Below are 13,015 nucleotides of genomic sequence, written 5' to 3'. Positions count from 1 at the left end.
AAACTAAAGAGATTAGGGAAGACCCACAGATCAGCTAGATATGAGCTCACTAATATTCCTAAGGAATATGCAGTGGAGGTGAAGAATAGATTTAAGGGACTGGACTTAGTAGATAGGGTCCCAGAAGAACTATGGACATTGTTCTTCTGGGACCCTATCTACTAAGTCCAGTCCCTTAAATCTGGACTTGTTCAGGAGGCGGCAACAAAATACATCCCAAAGAAAGAGAAAACCAAGAAGGCAAAATGGCTGTCTGCTGAGACACTAGAAGTAGCCCAAGAAAGAAGGAAAGCAAAAGGCAACAGTGATAGGGGGACATACGCCCAATTAAATGCAAAATTCCAGAGGTTAGCCAGAAGAGATAAGGAATTACTTTTAAACAAGCAATGCATGGAAGTGGAAGAAGACAATAGAATAGGAAGGACAAGAGACCTCTTCCAGAAAATTAGAAACATTGGAGGTAAATTCCAGGCAAAAATGGGTATGACCAAAAACAAAGATGGCAAGGACCTAACAGAAGAAGAAGAGATCAAGAAAAGGTGGCAAGAATATACAGAAGACCTGTATAGGAAGGATAACAATATTGGGGATAGCTTTGACGGTGTGGTCAGTGAGCTAGAGCCAGACTGTTGATGTTTCCTACTGCAGATTAAGGTTGCTATAGTAACTAATCATTTTGGCCGGGTGAAGTGGTTGAATTTAATTGTCTCCTTTTCACGTGTTAATGGTTGCATCACCTGGGGGGGAGGAAAGTGCCTGGACTTGTTTTAGTTTCTTTTTCTCTTCTGTGCAGATATGTAGAGAGTCAAGCTGCTCTCACTGAGAGCCCAAGACTTTTAAATATGTTTTGCTTTTGTTTTGCTTTTGGTAAATAAATTATTTTTATAGAAATGCCTGGTGTGTGACTTTTCCGATCTCTCCTGGGCCAAAGGCTTTCCCAGCAATCTGCCAACAGGTTATGGGCCCAGTAAACAGCCCAGTAAGCCCAGTAAAACCCAGAGAGAAAAGAGAGATCAGCTCCACACCTCATGCACAATTTAAAGGCAGGTAGCAAAGACCTGTGAAGATTTTCTTTGGAGCCGCCTGGAGATTTTCCAGCAACTGCCGGTCTACAGGACAAAGAAGCCAGCTGAGGTGACTTGCAAAAGAAGGAAGAAGCCATGGCTACCTCCCAGCCCTCAGCAATGCCTCTGGAGCGCCTATCAGAGACCAACTATTTGAATTGGGCCCTGAAGATGGAGATGTATCTTCGCAGAGAGAATCTTTGGCTGCCAATTGGTGAGCAAACCCCCCAAAATCCCAGTGCTGAATGGATGAAACAGGATGAGCAGGCTAGAGCCACCATTATCCTGGGAGTTGAGGACAATCAGCTAGTCCATGTGCAAGGCATGCAGTCTGCAAAGCAACTTTGGGACGCTTTGAGAGACTTGTATGTAAAGGCAACAGCAGAGAGTAAAGTTACCCTGACAAAAAAGCTGTACAAAGCCTACCTTGCAGAAGGAGATAGCCTTCCTGAGCACCTGCATTATATTCAGCAGCTGTTTGTTGAGTTGCAGGAGAGAGGAATGGAATTTACACCTCTCACAAAATCCTATATCCTCCTGTCCTCACTAAATGAAACGTGGGACATGCTGATTTGTACCCTGGAGGCTATGCCTGAAACAGACTTCACCCCATCATATGTTACACAGCGCTTACTCACTGAATGGGAGAAGAGAGAGGAAAGATCCCCCCCCATCTCTTCTAGAAAGCTGCAGGAAAAGAAGGGAAAGGAAGCTGAGGCCACAGCGCTAGCCAGTCAGCGATGCTTCACTTGTGGTTCAGCTAGACATTTGCAGAAAGACTGTGCCTTGAGACCCAAGAGTAGAAAGACAGAGAAGAAGAACACAAGGGCAACACAGAAGAAGGCTCTTCAGACAACCCAAATTGCACAGGTTGCTGAGAAGGGTAATTCTGATGTATGGGTGTTAGATTCTGGGGCCAATTGTCATTTATGTAATTGTAAAAGCTCTTTTGTGTCACTGTCTAAAACTGAAAGACAAAGTGTATCTTTGGCTGATGGGTCTGTGACCAAAATTATGGGACAAGGTGACTTGTATTTATCCTGCTTAGGAGAAACTGTAAAAGGTGTGTTGTATGTGCCAAATTTACAATCAAACCTTTTATCTGTGGCACAATTGGCTGCAACAGGATATGTCATAACATTTAAGAAAAATGGTTGTGAGATATGTAAAAATGGAAAATTGTGCGCTACTGGTATGTTAAAAGACTCCTTGTACATTGTGCAAAATGCAAGGAAGCCAAGCTGCAAGGCTGCAGTTGGCAACATGCCATATCATGACCAATGTGTACACCTGATGCACAGGAGATTTGGTCATGCTAATTTCAAGTATATAGCACAAATGCCACAGCTGTGTGCTGACCTAAAGATAAAACCCTGTGACAAATACTTAGATTGTGTAGTTTGCAAAGAATGCAAAACACTAAAAGCTCCTGTGAGTAAGCACAGTGACAGAGTTACAACTAGACCTTTGGAAATTGTACACTCTGACATTATTGGTCCTTTTGCTCCAAGTCTTGGACAAGCAAGGTATGCAATGACCATCATTGATGATTTCTCAAGATACACATTTATCTACATCTTAAAACATAAAGATGAGGCATTTGAGAAATTTAAAGGTTTTGTGACATGGGCAAATGGAAAATTCCCTAGGCTTGTATCTGCACTCCAATGTGATAGAGGAGGAGAGTACCTTTCTCACAAATTTAAAAGGGGACAGAACAAATTCTTTCTAACCCTTACACCCCTCAGCAAAATGGTGTTGCTGAAAGAAAGGGCAGAACCTTGCAAAATGCGATGAAATGCATGCTGAAAGATTCACATTTATCTTTTAAGTATTGGGGGGAGGCCATATCTACTGCCTGTTATGTACAAAACAGATTGTACAACTCTGTGATTCAGGACACTCCATTCTATTTGTTTTATGGTGTGAAACCAAAGGTAAACTATCTTAGAGTGTTTGGTAGCACTGCATGGGTTCATATACCAAAACAACAGAGAAGGAAAGGAGGCCCCACAACAAAGAAAGCCATCTTTGTTGGCTATGAACAAAGCCAAAGGAGCTACAGGTTCATAATGGGAGAGAAATTGATAATTAGCAAAAGCGCTTCTTTTGCTGAACAAAACTGGGGGAGATTAAACTCTAGCTCTCCAGTTGACCTGACCACCACAAGAGAACAGGAAGGACTTGCTGATGGTGAATTTTTGCCTGATGAGGACATTAAACCAGAAAAGCAAACTGAAGATCTGTCTGATGAGACAGATGCTTCTCAGGAAAGTGATAGGAATCAAAATTTAAGTCCTGTATTACCTCGCAGATCTCAGAGAAGTAATAAAGGCGTTCCTCCATCACGTTTTCAGGCTGAAACAGTAAAGGCTTTTCACATATTCACAGAACCTGAGTCTTTAGAACAAGTGAATGCTTTACCACCTGAGATTGCACAAAATTGGCATTCTGCCATGCAACAGGAATTAGCATCCTTGAAAGAAAATAAAACATGGAAACTGGTAAATCTACCTCCGAATGAATGCTGTCTGGGTTGTAGGTGGGTTTTCAAACTGAAAAGGGATGCTGATGGCAAAATCCAAAAATATAAAGCAAGGTTGGTTGCAAAAGGGTTCACTCAAAGGAAAGATTTAGACTTCGACAAGACTTTTGCACCAGTTACTAAAGGTGAATCAATTAGATTACTGTTAAAAGTTGCTGCACTGAAAGGAATGTCAGTTCACCACTATGACATTCAGACTGCATTTCTCTATGGTGATTTAGACCACAAATTATACACGCAGCAACCCCCTGGCTATGAAAAAGGGGAGAATCTAGTCTGTGAACTGCAGAAGTCAATCTATGGGTTAAAACAAGCTGCTAGATCCTGGAACCAAAAATTAGATGAAAAACTGCAGAATTTTGGTTTTGAAAAAGGAAAAGCAGATCCATGTGTATATATGAAGAAGGACAAACAAGGCTGTATGTATCTGTGCATTTATGTTGATGATTTGCTGCTGTTCACACCAACAGAAAAACAAAGGCTTGATTTTGAAGCCTGCATGAAAAGCCATTTCACATTAAAAAGCCTTGGAATTGTGACAAATTACTTAAGTTTGGAAATACACAGGGAGAAGAATGTTAGTTTTCTGTTAAACCAACGAAGTAAAATTCAAAAGCTCCTAGAGGATTTTAATATGCAAGACTGTAAACCAGTCTCTACTCCGATGATAACAGATTTTCAGAAAGATATAGGAGAAACTCAATTAACTGAGGCAGAAAAATATAGATCTGCAATTGGAAGTTTACTGTACATTGCAAATCATTCTTGCCCAGATATCTCAAATTCTGTGGCCATTTTAAGTAGACAGGTAGAGAAGCCTACATCTACTGGAAAAGCAGCATTGAAGAGGTTAATGAGGTATTTGCAAGGAACAAAGACTTATTGCCTGAAGCTAAGAAATTGCAGGCTTTTGCCGACTCTGACTGGGGAGCAGATGTCAGTGACAGAAAATCCACTTCTGGGATTTTAATTCAATTTGCTGGATCTAGCTTAGGCTGGCATTCTAGAAAACAAACACTTGTTGCTCTTTCCACTGCAGAAGCAGAGTTTTATTCTCTAACACAAACCTGTAATGAGGTTACATGGTTTAAACATTTGTTAAAAGACATAGGCATGGAAGTGAACCAGCCTATAACTGTTTATGAGGATAATCAAGCTTGCATTGCTATGGCAAAACCTGAAGCCTGCAAAAATAGAACAAAACATATAGATATTAGATATCAATATATCAAAGATATGATAAGCAAAGGAGAAATAATGTTAAAATATTGTGAATCAAAAAACATGATTGCTGATATTTTAACCAAACCTGTTGCTGTACTAAGACACAAAGAGTTAACAGATTACTGCAGATGCTGACTGCAGTCAGGAAATCAGAAGATGCTTAATCCTTGGGAGAAGAGCAATGACAAATCTCGATAAAATAGTTAAGAGTGGAGACATCACACTGACAACAAAGGTTCGCATAGTTAAAGCAATGGTGTTCCCCGTAGTAACATATGGCTGCGAGAGCTGGGCCATAAGGAAGGCTGAGCGAAGGAAGAGAGATGCTTTGGAACTGTGGTGTTAGAGGAAAATTCTGAGAGTGCCTTGGACTGCAAGAAGATCCAACCAGTCCATCCTCCAGGAAATAAAGCCAGACTGCTCACTTGAGGGAATGATATTAAAGGCCAAACTGAAATACTTTGGCCACATAATGAGAAGACAGGACACCCTGGAGAAGATGCTGATGCTAGGGAGAGTGGAAGACAAAAGGAAGGGGGGCCGACCAAGGGCAAGGTGGATGGATGATATTCTAGAGGTGACAGACTCAACCCTGGGGGAGCTGGGGGTGTTGACGACCGACAGGAAGCTCTGGCGTGGGCTGGTCCGTGAAGTCACAAAGTCGGAAGCGACTAAACAAATAAACAACAACAAAGTCACTAGTACTTAGCTTCTGAAGACAGTTTGAGATTAGTATGCAAACACCCATCAGTAAGGTCTTCTGTCAAGTTCTCTTCCTGGACCTTCAGACTTTCCCATCAAATATCTGAATTCTTGTAGAGGGCAGAGGAATTGCCCTTGAGGACAGGAGGAAGAGCCACTACCAAGGCAATGGTCAGTAAGTGGGGCTTGAACCCGGGTCAATAAAGAAAATTGAGAAACATCTCAGACATGCCCCTCCCTAGTTCACATGGAGATAAAGTGAGGGCAGAGGGAAACACATTCAGACTTGCAAGATTCTCTTATTATAGCTGTTAAATAAAAGTAGTCCTGACCTATATGCCATTGCCGCCTTATTCTTATTCAGCCTTGCAGGGCTGACAATTCTTGAGTGAAAAGTTTCAGAGATGCTGAGAAGGGATGGACTGTTCAGTCATATTACCAATAAAACACAAATTTACATAAGACAAATTTTATCTCGTTAATCTGTCAAGCTTTGAGAACTTCACGGGGGAGACCTGGGATCTTTTGGAGAAACAGTAGTGACAGTACCTAGGAAGAAATTTTGCAGTTTATCTGACAACAGCAACAGAAAGGCATTTTTAAACACTTGTTTCACACTAAGTTCATTCCACTATCATAATATTTAATGGTTAATCTTCATGTATTGTGAATATTTTACATATTTACCATTCAATTTATGGCACATTACTTTTTTTAAATGTACACTTTTATATTTGCTTTTACAGCATTTTCTAGCTGGAGTGAGTGGAGAACCATTTCATTTCTGCAGCTTGCTCTCCTTTGGTTAGATGCACAGCCATATTAATATCTGGCAGCAATAACTAGGTTAAATATTTATTACCATATAACTTTATGGATTTTATTAATCTTTAAGGTGCCTTAAGAGTCTTTGGGGATCAGCTATATTCTTCTAATAAACCTTGCTTATTCTTAGGAGCGCCTAAGAGCAGCATAACATAAAGTGGCAAAGTGAATTTTATCTGATGGTGGAGCAGTGTGAAGTGTCTTATTCAAATAACCTCAGGCAGCCAGCAACGCGAGGGAGAAGGAAGGAGCAAAAAGTTGCCAATTGTGCTCGCACTTCTTATGTATCCCCACTGAACGGAATATATTTGTGAACTTCAGTTGTGTTGCGCCGTGACCGTAAGGCATTTTTCTAACAAGGCTGCTTAAGAGAAGACAGAGTGGCGCGCCGTTGCTTTTTACTGATCTGAATGGGGATGAACGCGGGCTCACCTGCCTGCCAGCTGTTGGTGATGGAAGGCGGGAAGGCAAAAGACCAGACCGGAGTTCCCTGATGCTTGCACAGATGCATATATTTCAGAGACTAAAAAGTGGGGGTCTGCCTTGGTAACCTTTTTCCTGTGGCTGTACAGTAGTGTAGCCGACACACAGCCACAGCCACAAACACACACACACGTGTCTTCTTTCAGCTCCTCTGGAGAGTTAGACTGCTGCCACCTCGTTCTTGGTGGGCGGCTCCCTGCTCCCGAGTGGGCGGACACCCGGCCAGCCACTCTCTCGGGGTCGGAGGGAGCCCGCGCCCGAGCGCACTCGCGCAAAGGCTGCCCTTGGCCGTGGACGCACCGCAGGAGTGGCAACAAGCGTTACCTGTCGGGCCCGCGGAGTCATGGCGACGAGCAGCCCGCCGCTTCTGCCACCGCCGGGGCTGCCCGTTTCGATGCCCAGAGCACCCCCGGCAGCGGCGGGGGTCCCTATGCCGCCCTCCTTCCTTCGCCCTCCCAGCCTCTTTATGCGCGCCGCGGCCGCCGCAGCTGCAGCAGCCGCGGCGGCGGCCGCCACCGCGGGAAATACTTCCAGCTGCTACGCGCAGGCGGCGGCGGTGGGGCTGGAGCGCGGAGTGTGTTACCCGCGCACGCCGAAATGCGCCCGCTGCCGCAACCACGGCGTAGTGTCGGCGCTGAAGGGCCACAAGCGCTTCTGCCGCTGGCGGGATTGTGCGTGCGCCAGGTGCGCGCTCATAGCGGAGCGCCAGCGCGTTATGGCCGCCCAGGTGGCGCTGCGCAGACAGCAAGCGCAGGAGGAGATCGACGCTCGCGGCGGCGGCGGCGGCGGCGGCGGGGCTCACCCCAACCAGGAGCAGGAGCGGCCGCCTGTTGCAGTCCGCCCGAGCCCGGCCGCGCGGGTGAGCCAGGTGGCCGGCGGCGCCAGCGCGGAAAGCGATCCGGCTCCTAAGAGTTACTGCCCGGAGTTCCAGCGCGGGCGAAGAGGTGGGACCCCCCTTGATATTTGGGGTTAATTTCAGAAAAAAGTGGTGGACGCAGATGAGCCCCTCCGCGGTAGAAGAGAACCTCCCAGACTCAATAAACCGTGGCTAGTTCGAGCTAAAGTTTTACCTGGGTTTAAGTCAGAGATGGGAAACCGGTGGCGTTCCAGTCAGCATAGTTCGCAAGCGCTCAAGTGAGAATGATAATAATCGAGGATGTGGGCAATTATGATTAAACATCTGGGGGGGGGGGAGGGCACTGGTTCTTTTCCCCAAGTTTTAAGTTTTAGATTTCTTCATGGCAGAGATCAGGGTGATATCACTAAGAATGGTGGTAGTATCTTTTAAGTATGTGCAGTGTGTACAGTAATGCTTTTTGAGCGTGGTGACAGCAAATTTCGGGTAGGTCTGGTTGAATCACGTTTTTTGTTCTTAAAAGATCCCCAAACCAAATATTAGCTATGCGTGTATATTTAATGTGAGTTAATTTATAGGTGACTGGCAGCTCAAATCCTTTTTGGATTATGAAGATTATTAATTACTTGAGATATTAACAGAAGGAACGTTATTTAGGATATTGATGGAGAAAGGCGTTAGGAAAGTAGGAATAATTTTGCTTGATGTGATAGATTGTAATGTACAAACCTGCCTGTCCTGTGGCTATTGTAATAGCAAAAAGAAAAAGGAAAAAAAGGAAGGAAGGAAGGAAGGAAGGAAGGAAGGAAGGAAGGAAGGAAGGAAGGAGAAAAAAGAAAAAAAAGAACCCAACCCAATTCTGTCTATTGCTGGAATTGACAATGAACTGTAGATAGAATCCATTGAACTCTGTGAGATCCATTCACTTAAATGGGTTTGCATTGGCATAATAATTTACACAATAGAAAGAGTTCTAGAAAGAACTCTCTTTCTAGGCCCAAAGGGTGCTAAAAAGCCTGTTACTAATAGTATTATAGCTCTTCTTCCATCTTAAAGACATCCACACTGATGCAAGTATTAGTGCTACTTCCCAGAATGTGTTGAGATTGTGGCCTTTCACCGTGCTCCATAGCATGGCTTATTGAGGAAGTTAAAAAGTTTAATTTTTATCATAACTGCTGCAAGTGGGCCATTTGCTAACATTTTAAGGAAAATACCAATGCTTGAAAAAACGGAGAGTGCTTCTAAAATTATATAAAGCTTCTGGGTATTATTCACGTTGCAAGCATCTGGCATTGCATGTATATGACCGAAACAAGGTATTTTGCTTGTTCTAAGGCAAATGAATTGGATCTATGAGCTGCCCTTCATCCGGGCAACTATAGTAGATAAAGATACAGGGCACCAAGAAATTGTCCTGGGAAAGCTCCGTTAAAAGGTAATGAGTATTGCAGTTTTCTTTTAGTGTTCTCATTAATTTAAATGGTCTTTCTGCAGATCAACTTATGCTGTAGGAGATCTGTAGATGCAAAAACATAAGTTTATAGGAAAAGCATGGTAGCATTGTTTTCTTTTTTTGTGGATGACAAAAGCATTTGTATGCAACATTATCCAATTATGATAGTTTATTCTCAGATGACAGTCAGTTTGGTGGAGGGGTTAAAGGCACCAAGCTAGAACCCAGGAGACCGTGAGTTCTAGTCCCCCTTAGGTCCAAAGCCAGCTGGGAGACCTTGGGCCAGTCACTCAATCTCAGCCCTTGGAAGGAGGCAATGGCAAACCACTTCTGAAAAACCTTGCCAAGAAAATTGCAGCGTCTTGTCCAGGCAGTCTCCGAGAATCGGACACAATTGAACAGATAAAAAAAATTCTCTGATACAATTTGTGGTTTTTAAGCACTTAGCAGTGACTTCACACACAAAGAATGTCCTGTGTGGATATTGCTTCCTTTTTATGACTTCCACATTGTACGGTTGCAATGTTTCTACTTTGCAATTAGTGCATATGTTTGCTTCACATTCTGTACATATGAAGCTTGGGTATTTCAAAACAGGTGCCAAAAAAAAAAAGTGATGTACATTATATGTCATGCATGCCTGTGAGCTGGGCACTTACAAACTGGGGGTTTGTGGGAAATCTGTTATATGTGAAGTGAAAGTAAGCATAGTTTGTAGAATACTTTGAGAATTAAACCGACAATACTGAGTGAGGAATAGGAGTTTTTCAAAGGCACTGAATTGTGTACATAGAATAATGAATAACGTATGATTCCGTATCTAGTAATGTAGAGGCCTCATGTGTTTATATGAGAAAGCAATAATCAGATATATTGTAATAACTTGAATATTTGACTACATTTTTCCACACTAGAAGAGAAGATTCAGAAGTATGATTTCTACTGCAGTGAGTCGGGCAGTTCTGTAGTCCATTTACTTACACCCTCTCTGACATCTTCTCCTGAAGCTGCTGGAAGCAATCGAGAAAAGTCATCTGGGATGCAGGCTTTAAGTAAAGAGATTCCTTTGTCGGGCCCTGAAGAATCTTTAGAAGGAACTGACAGTTCAGCCTCTCTGTCTTCTTCAGACATGGAATCGGGAAATGAAAGTGAGTGCCCCAAGGATTTTGTTTCCTGTAATGCCGGTGTCCCTGCTGCTGCTGCTGCTGCTGCTGCTGGTGCCTTAAAGCGCAGAGACCCACTTGTTATCCTTACAAAGGTCTTCCCTAGTCACAAACAAAGCAGGTTAGAAAGAGTTCTGCAGCTCTGCAGGGGAGACGTAGTCCAAGCTATAGAGCAGATCCTGAATGCAAGTGAACACAGGCAAGGATTCCGAGAGTTTGCAATTCCAGTCTTGCCTGAATGCAGTGCTTTCCAGCGATCCTCTGATTTTGGCCTCGGAGTAGATGTCGCAGCACTTGGCAATAAATCAGCATTTGCCCCTCTTCAAACCAGCCCGGCCTCTTTCAGAAGAGAGGTGAATTTTTATGGTTTAAGCCCTAGACTGGGAATTGGACCTCTAAGAGTGACATATTCTCCTCCAGGAAGAGCTTTACCTGGATTGATGGCACCATACCTGAGGACTGGCTTGTTTCCTGTTTTCCCTTTTCACCCAGTGATGGACTCTTCCTTTTCAGGCATGATCAAAGATGCATCTTATTCCCCTGGTGAAGACAGGGTTGTCAGTACCAAGATGTACACCAGGTTAAATGAAGAACGCAAATAGTATATTGATCAAAACTTAATTTTCCTTTTTCTTATTCTAATTTGTTCAGTTGGGCTGATACTCATTGTGGAACCCAATTCTTAAATACGTCTAATAAATTAGTTTCAAATCCTTCATTTAAAAAAAAAAAGGGGTACAATGGGATTCCCTCCCAAAAATTGCTTGAAATCAGGCATAAAATAATTTGAAAATGGAGAGATTTTCAGAGTGTCAACAGTGAAAAATTATTAGAAGTAAAATTGATATGGAATTTATATTTAACATATATTTCATTCTACTCTGCAACTTTGGAAGGAAAAAATGGTGACACTTAAGGGAGTTGAAAATCCAAGTGTAACGTGAAAAAAGTCCAGTTCAGTAAAACAGGGCTGTGGAATTCCCTTTTGCATTTTCAAGATATTTGATATGTTTGGTTTTCTTTTTACTTGGAATGTAGGTGTTTGAAATCAAGAAATAGTTTTCCAAATAGAGACACTTGATCGTTTTAATGAAAAGGTTCTTGAAATATGTAGTACATGTCTGTGATTGTAACAAACTTGGTAAGGAATTTTGGATATAAGCAGTCTTTGTAGACTGAAAATATTATGCCTTAACTATGTTTGCATATAGATGGAAGCACTGAAGGAATTGCCTGGTTAAGAAATAATTCTGAATTATGCTTTAGAATAATGTGAATGAGATTCAAACTCATACACTTTTCTCTTTTAACATATATGAATAATGGAGTAATAAGTAATGAAGATCAGAAACATCTTTAATTTTGCGTTTCTAGCTGTATAATGTTGAATCTGCTGAACTTCAGATAAAACTGGCTGGGTCCACACATTATACTAAGCCATAGTTTGCTTTAACCATGATTTTTAATAACCTGTAACAGCCAGGTTTACAAAATAAGCTAAGTCAAAATGGCTTAGCGCAATATATGAATCTAGTCCAGGGCTCATTTGTGCTAAACAGTGGCTTATTTAACCATGGTTTATTAAATAAACCACAGTTGCAACAGGTTTACCCCAAGCCAGTGATGGGCAACTTATCCACATGGGACTTGTAGCACCTATTTATGCAAAATGCTGCCCTGCCAAAATTTGGCAGCAATATGACCGGATTTCAATGGCCCATTTTTTCTGGGTGAGAGGACCCTCAAAATTAAGGGCGGGCTTTGGAAGGCTTCTGCTCCCATTCCTACCCATAACTCCCCTGTAACCCTCCCCTCCTAATGTCACAAAATCACATTTTTTTCAGACCAAATTCAACTTGTTTGGGGGGAGAGAGATTAAGAGTGGAAATAAAAACATGAGCATCTGGGAAGCAAACTGCTCCAGTCTCCACTCTTGAAATGCCCACACAACCACACTAAGCCCAAACCAAACAAACCACATTATGGTGTAACAGGGTGTGTGAATACAGCTTGTGTTTTATGGTGGAGAACAATTGCATAAACCATAATTTGAAGGATTGTTTAGATTAGACATTTTGGTAAACTATGTTTGTGGAAGGGAGAAAAACAGATGACCCTCTCAAGAATCATATTCTCCATAATATGAAGCCTTAATTTCTGGCTACCAGTGTGTTGGCTGCTGCCTCTGTGTGATCTGCAGGCATGTGATGGAGTTCTGATTCAGAAGCTAAACCTGGTTGCATGGATGGAAATCATGTCACCATAGAATTGTTTGGAGAACAAATGGGCCCTGCATGTAATAATAAATGTGTGGATTAATAAAATGTATCTTGAATTAACCAGCAGGAAGATGGTAGCTGATTTGATTTATGGCACTTGAAAGCCTGTAATTTAAAGTACCCATCCAGAATGAAAGGCAGACATTTATGATATGAAGGGCTATCACTGGAAATAAAATTTGTGCCCCTGTGTGGTCCATCAGAAGTGCTTTCTGTAAGTGTATAAGTGAAGTGTTGAATCATATCAGTGCATGGGAAGTGCTTTAAAGATTTAGAAAAAAACTTTTAACAGATTAAAATTGGGGATGTACAATATTCAGTGTTGATAGTGATATATAAACAATCTTTACACTTCTGGAACAGTCTTTATACTTCTGGAACAGTGACTATTCCTTTGCCCCTGCAGATAATTTCTGCC

The 13,015-nt window shown here is 42.3% G+C and overlaps 1 protein-coding gene across 1 annotated transcript; it reads left to right on the top strand.

The window, feature by feature from the left end:
- The first annotated feature begins 7,222 nt into the window (after positions 1 to 7,222).
- DMRTA1 (DMRT like family A1) lies at positions 7,223 to 10,969 on the top strand. Its single transcript, XM_063296698.1, has 2 exons — positions 7,223 to 7,787; positions 10,070 to 10,969. The coding sequence occupies exons 1-2, from the start codon at positions 7,238 to 7,240 to the stop codon at positions 10,918 to 10,920; spliced, it is 1,401 nt and encodes a 466-aa protein (XP_063152768.1). The 5' UTR covers positions 7,223 to 7,237; the 3' UTR covers positions 10,921 to 10,969.
- Positions 10,970 to 13,015: the final 2,046 nt, after the last annotated feature.

The sequence above is a fragment of the Candoia aspera genome, chromosome 2 (assembly GCF_035149785.1).
Source record: "Candoia aspera isolate rCanAsp1 chromosome 2, rCanAsp1.hap2, whole genome shotgun sequence".
NCBI classification, from domain to species: Eukaryota; Metazoa; Chordata; class Lepidosauria; order Squamata; family Boidae; genus Candoia; species Candoia aspera.
Note: the sequence above shows the minus strand (reverse complement) of the source record. Positions and strands in the feature narration are given on the sequence as shown.

Excerpts from the sequence above, each read along its gene's own strand:
- DMRTA1 (XM_063296698.1), top strand. The coding sequence starts at position 7,238 with ATGCCCAGAGCACCCCCGGCAGCGGCGGGGGTCCCTATGCCGCCCTCC. Across the intron at positions 7,788-10,069 it reads GTTCCAGCGCGGGCGAAGAG|AAGAGAAGATTCAGAAGTAT; the intron begins GTGGGACCCCCC and ends TTTCCACACTAG.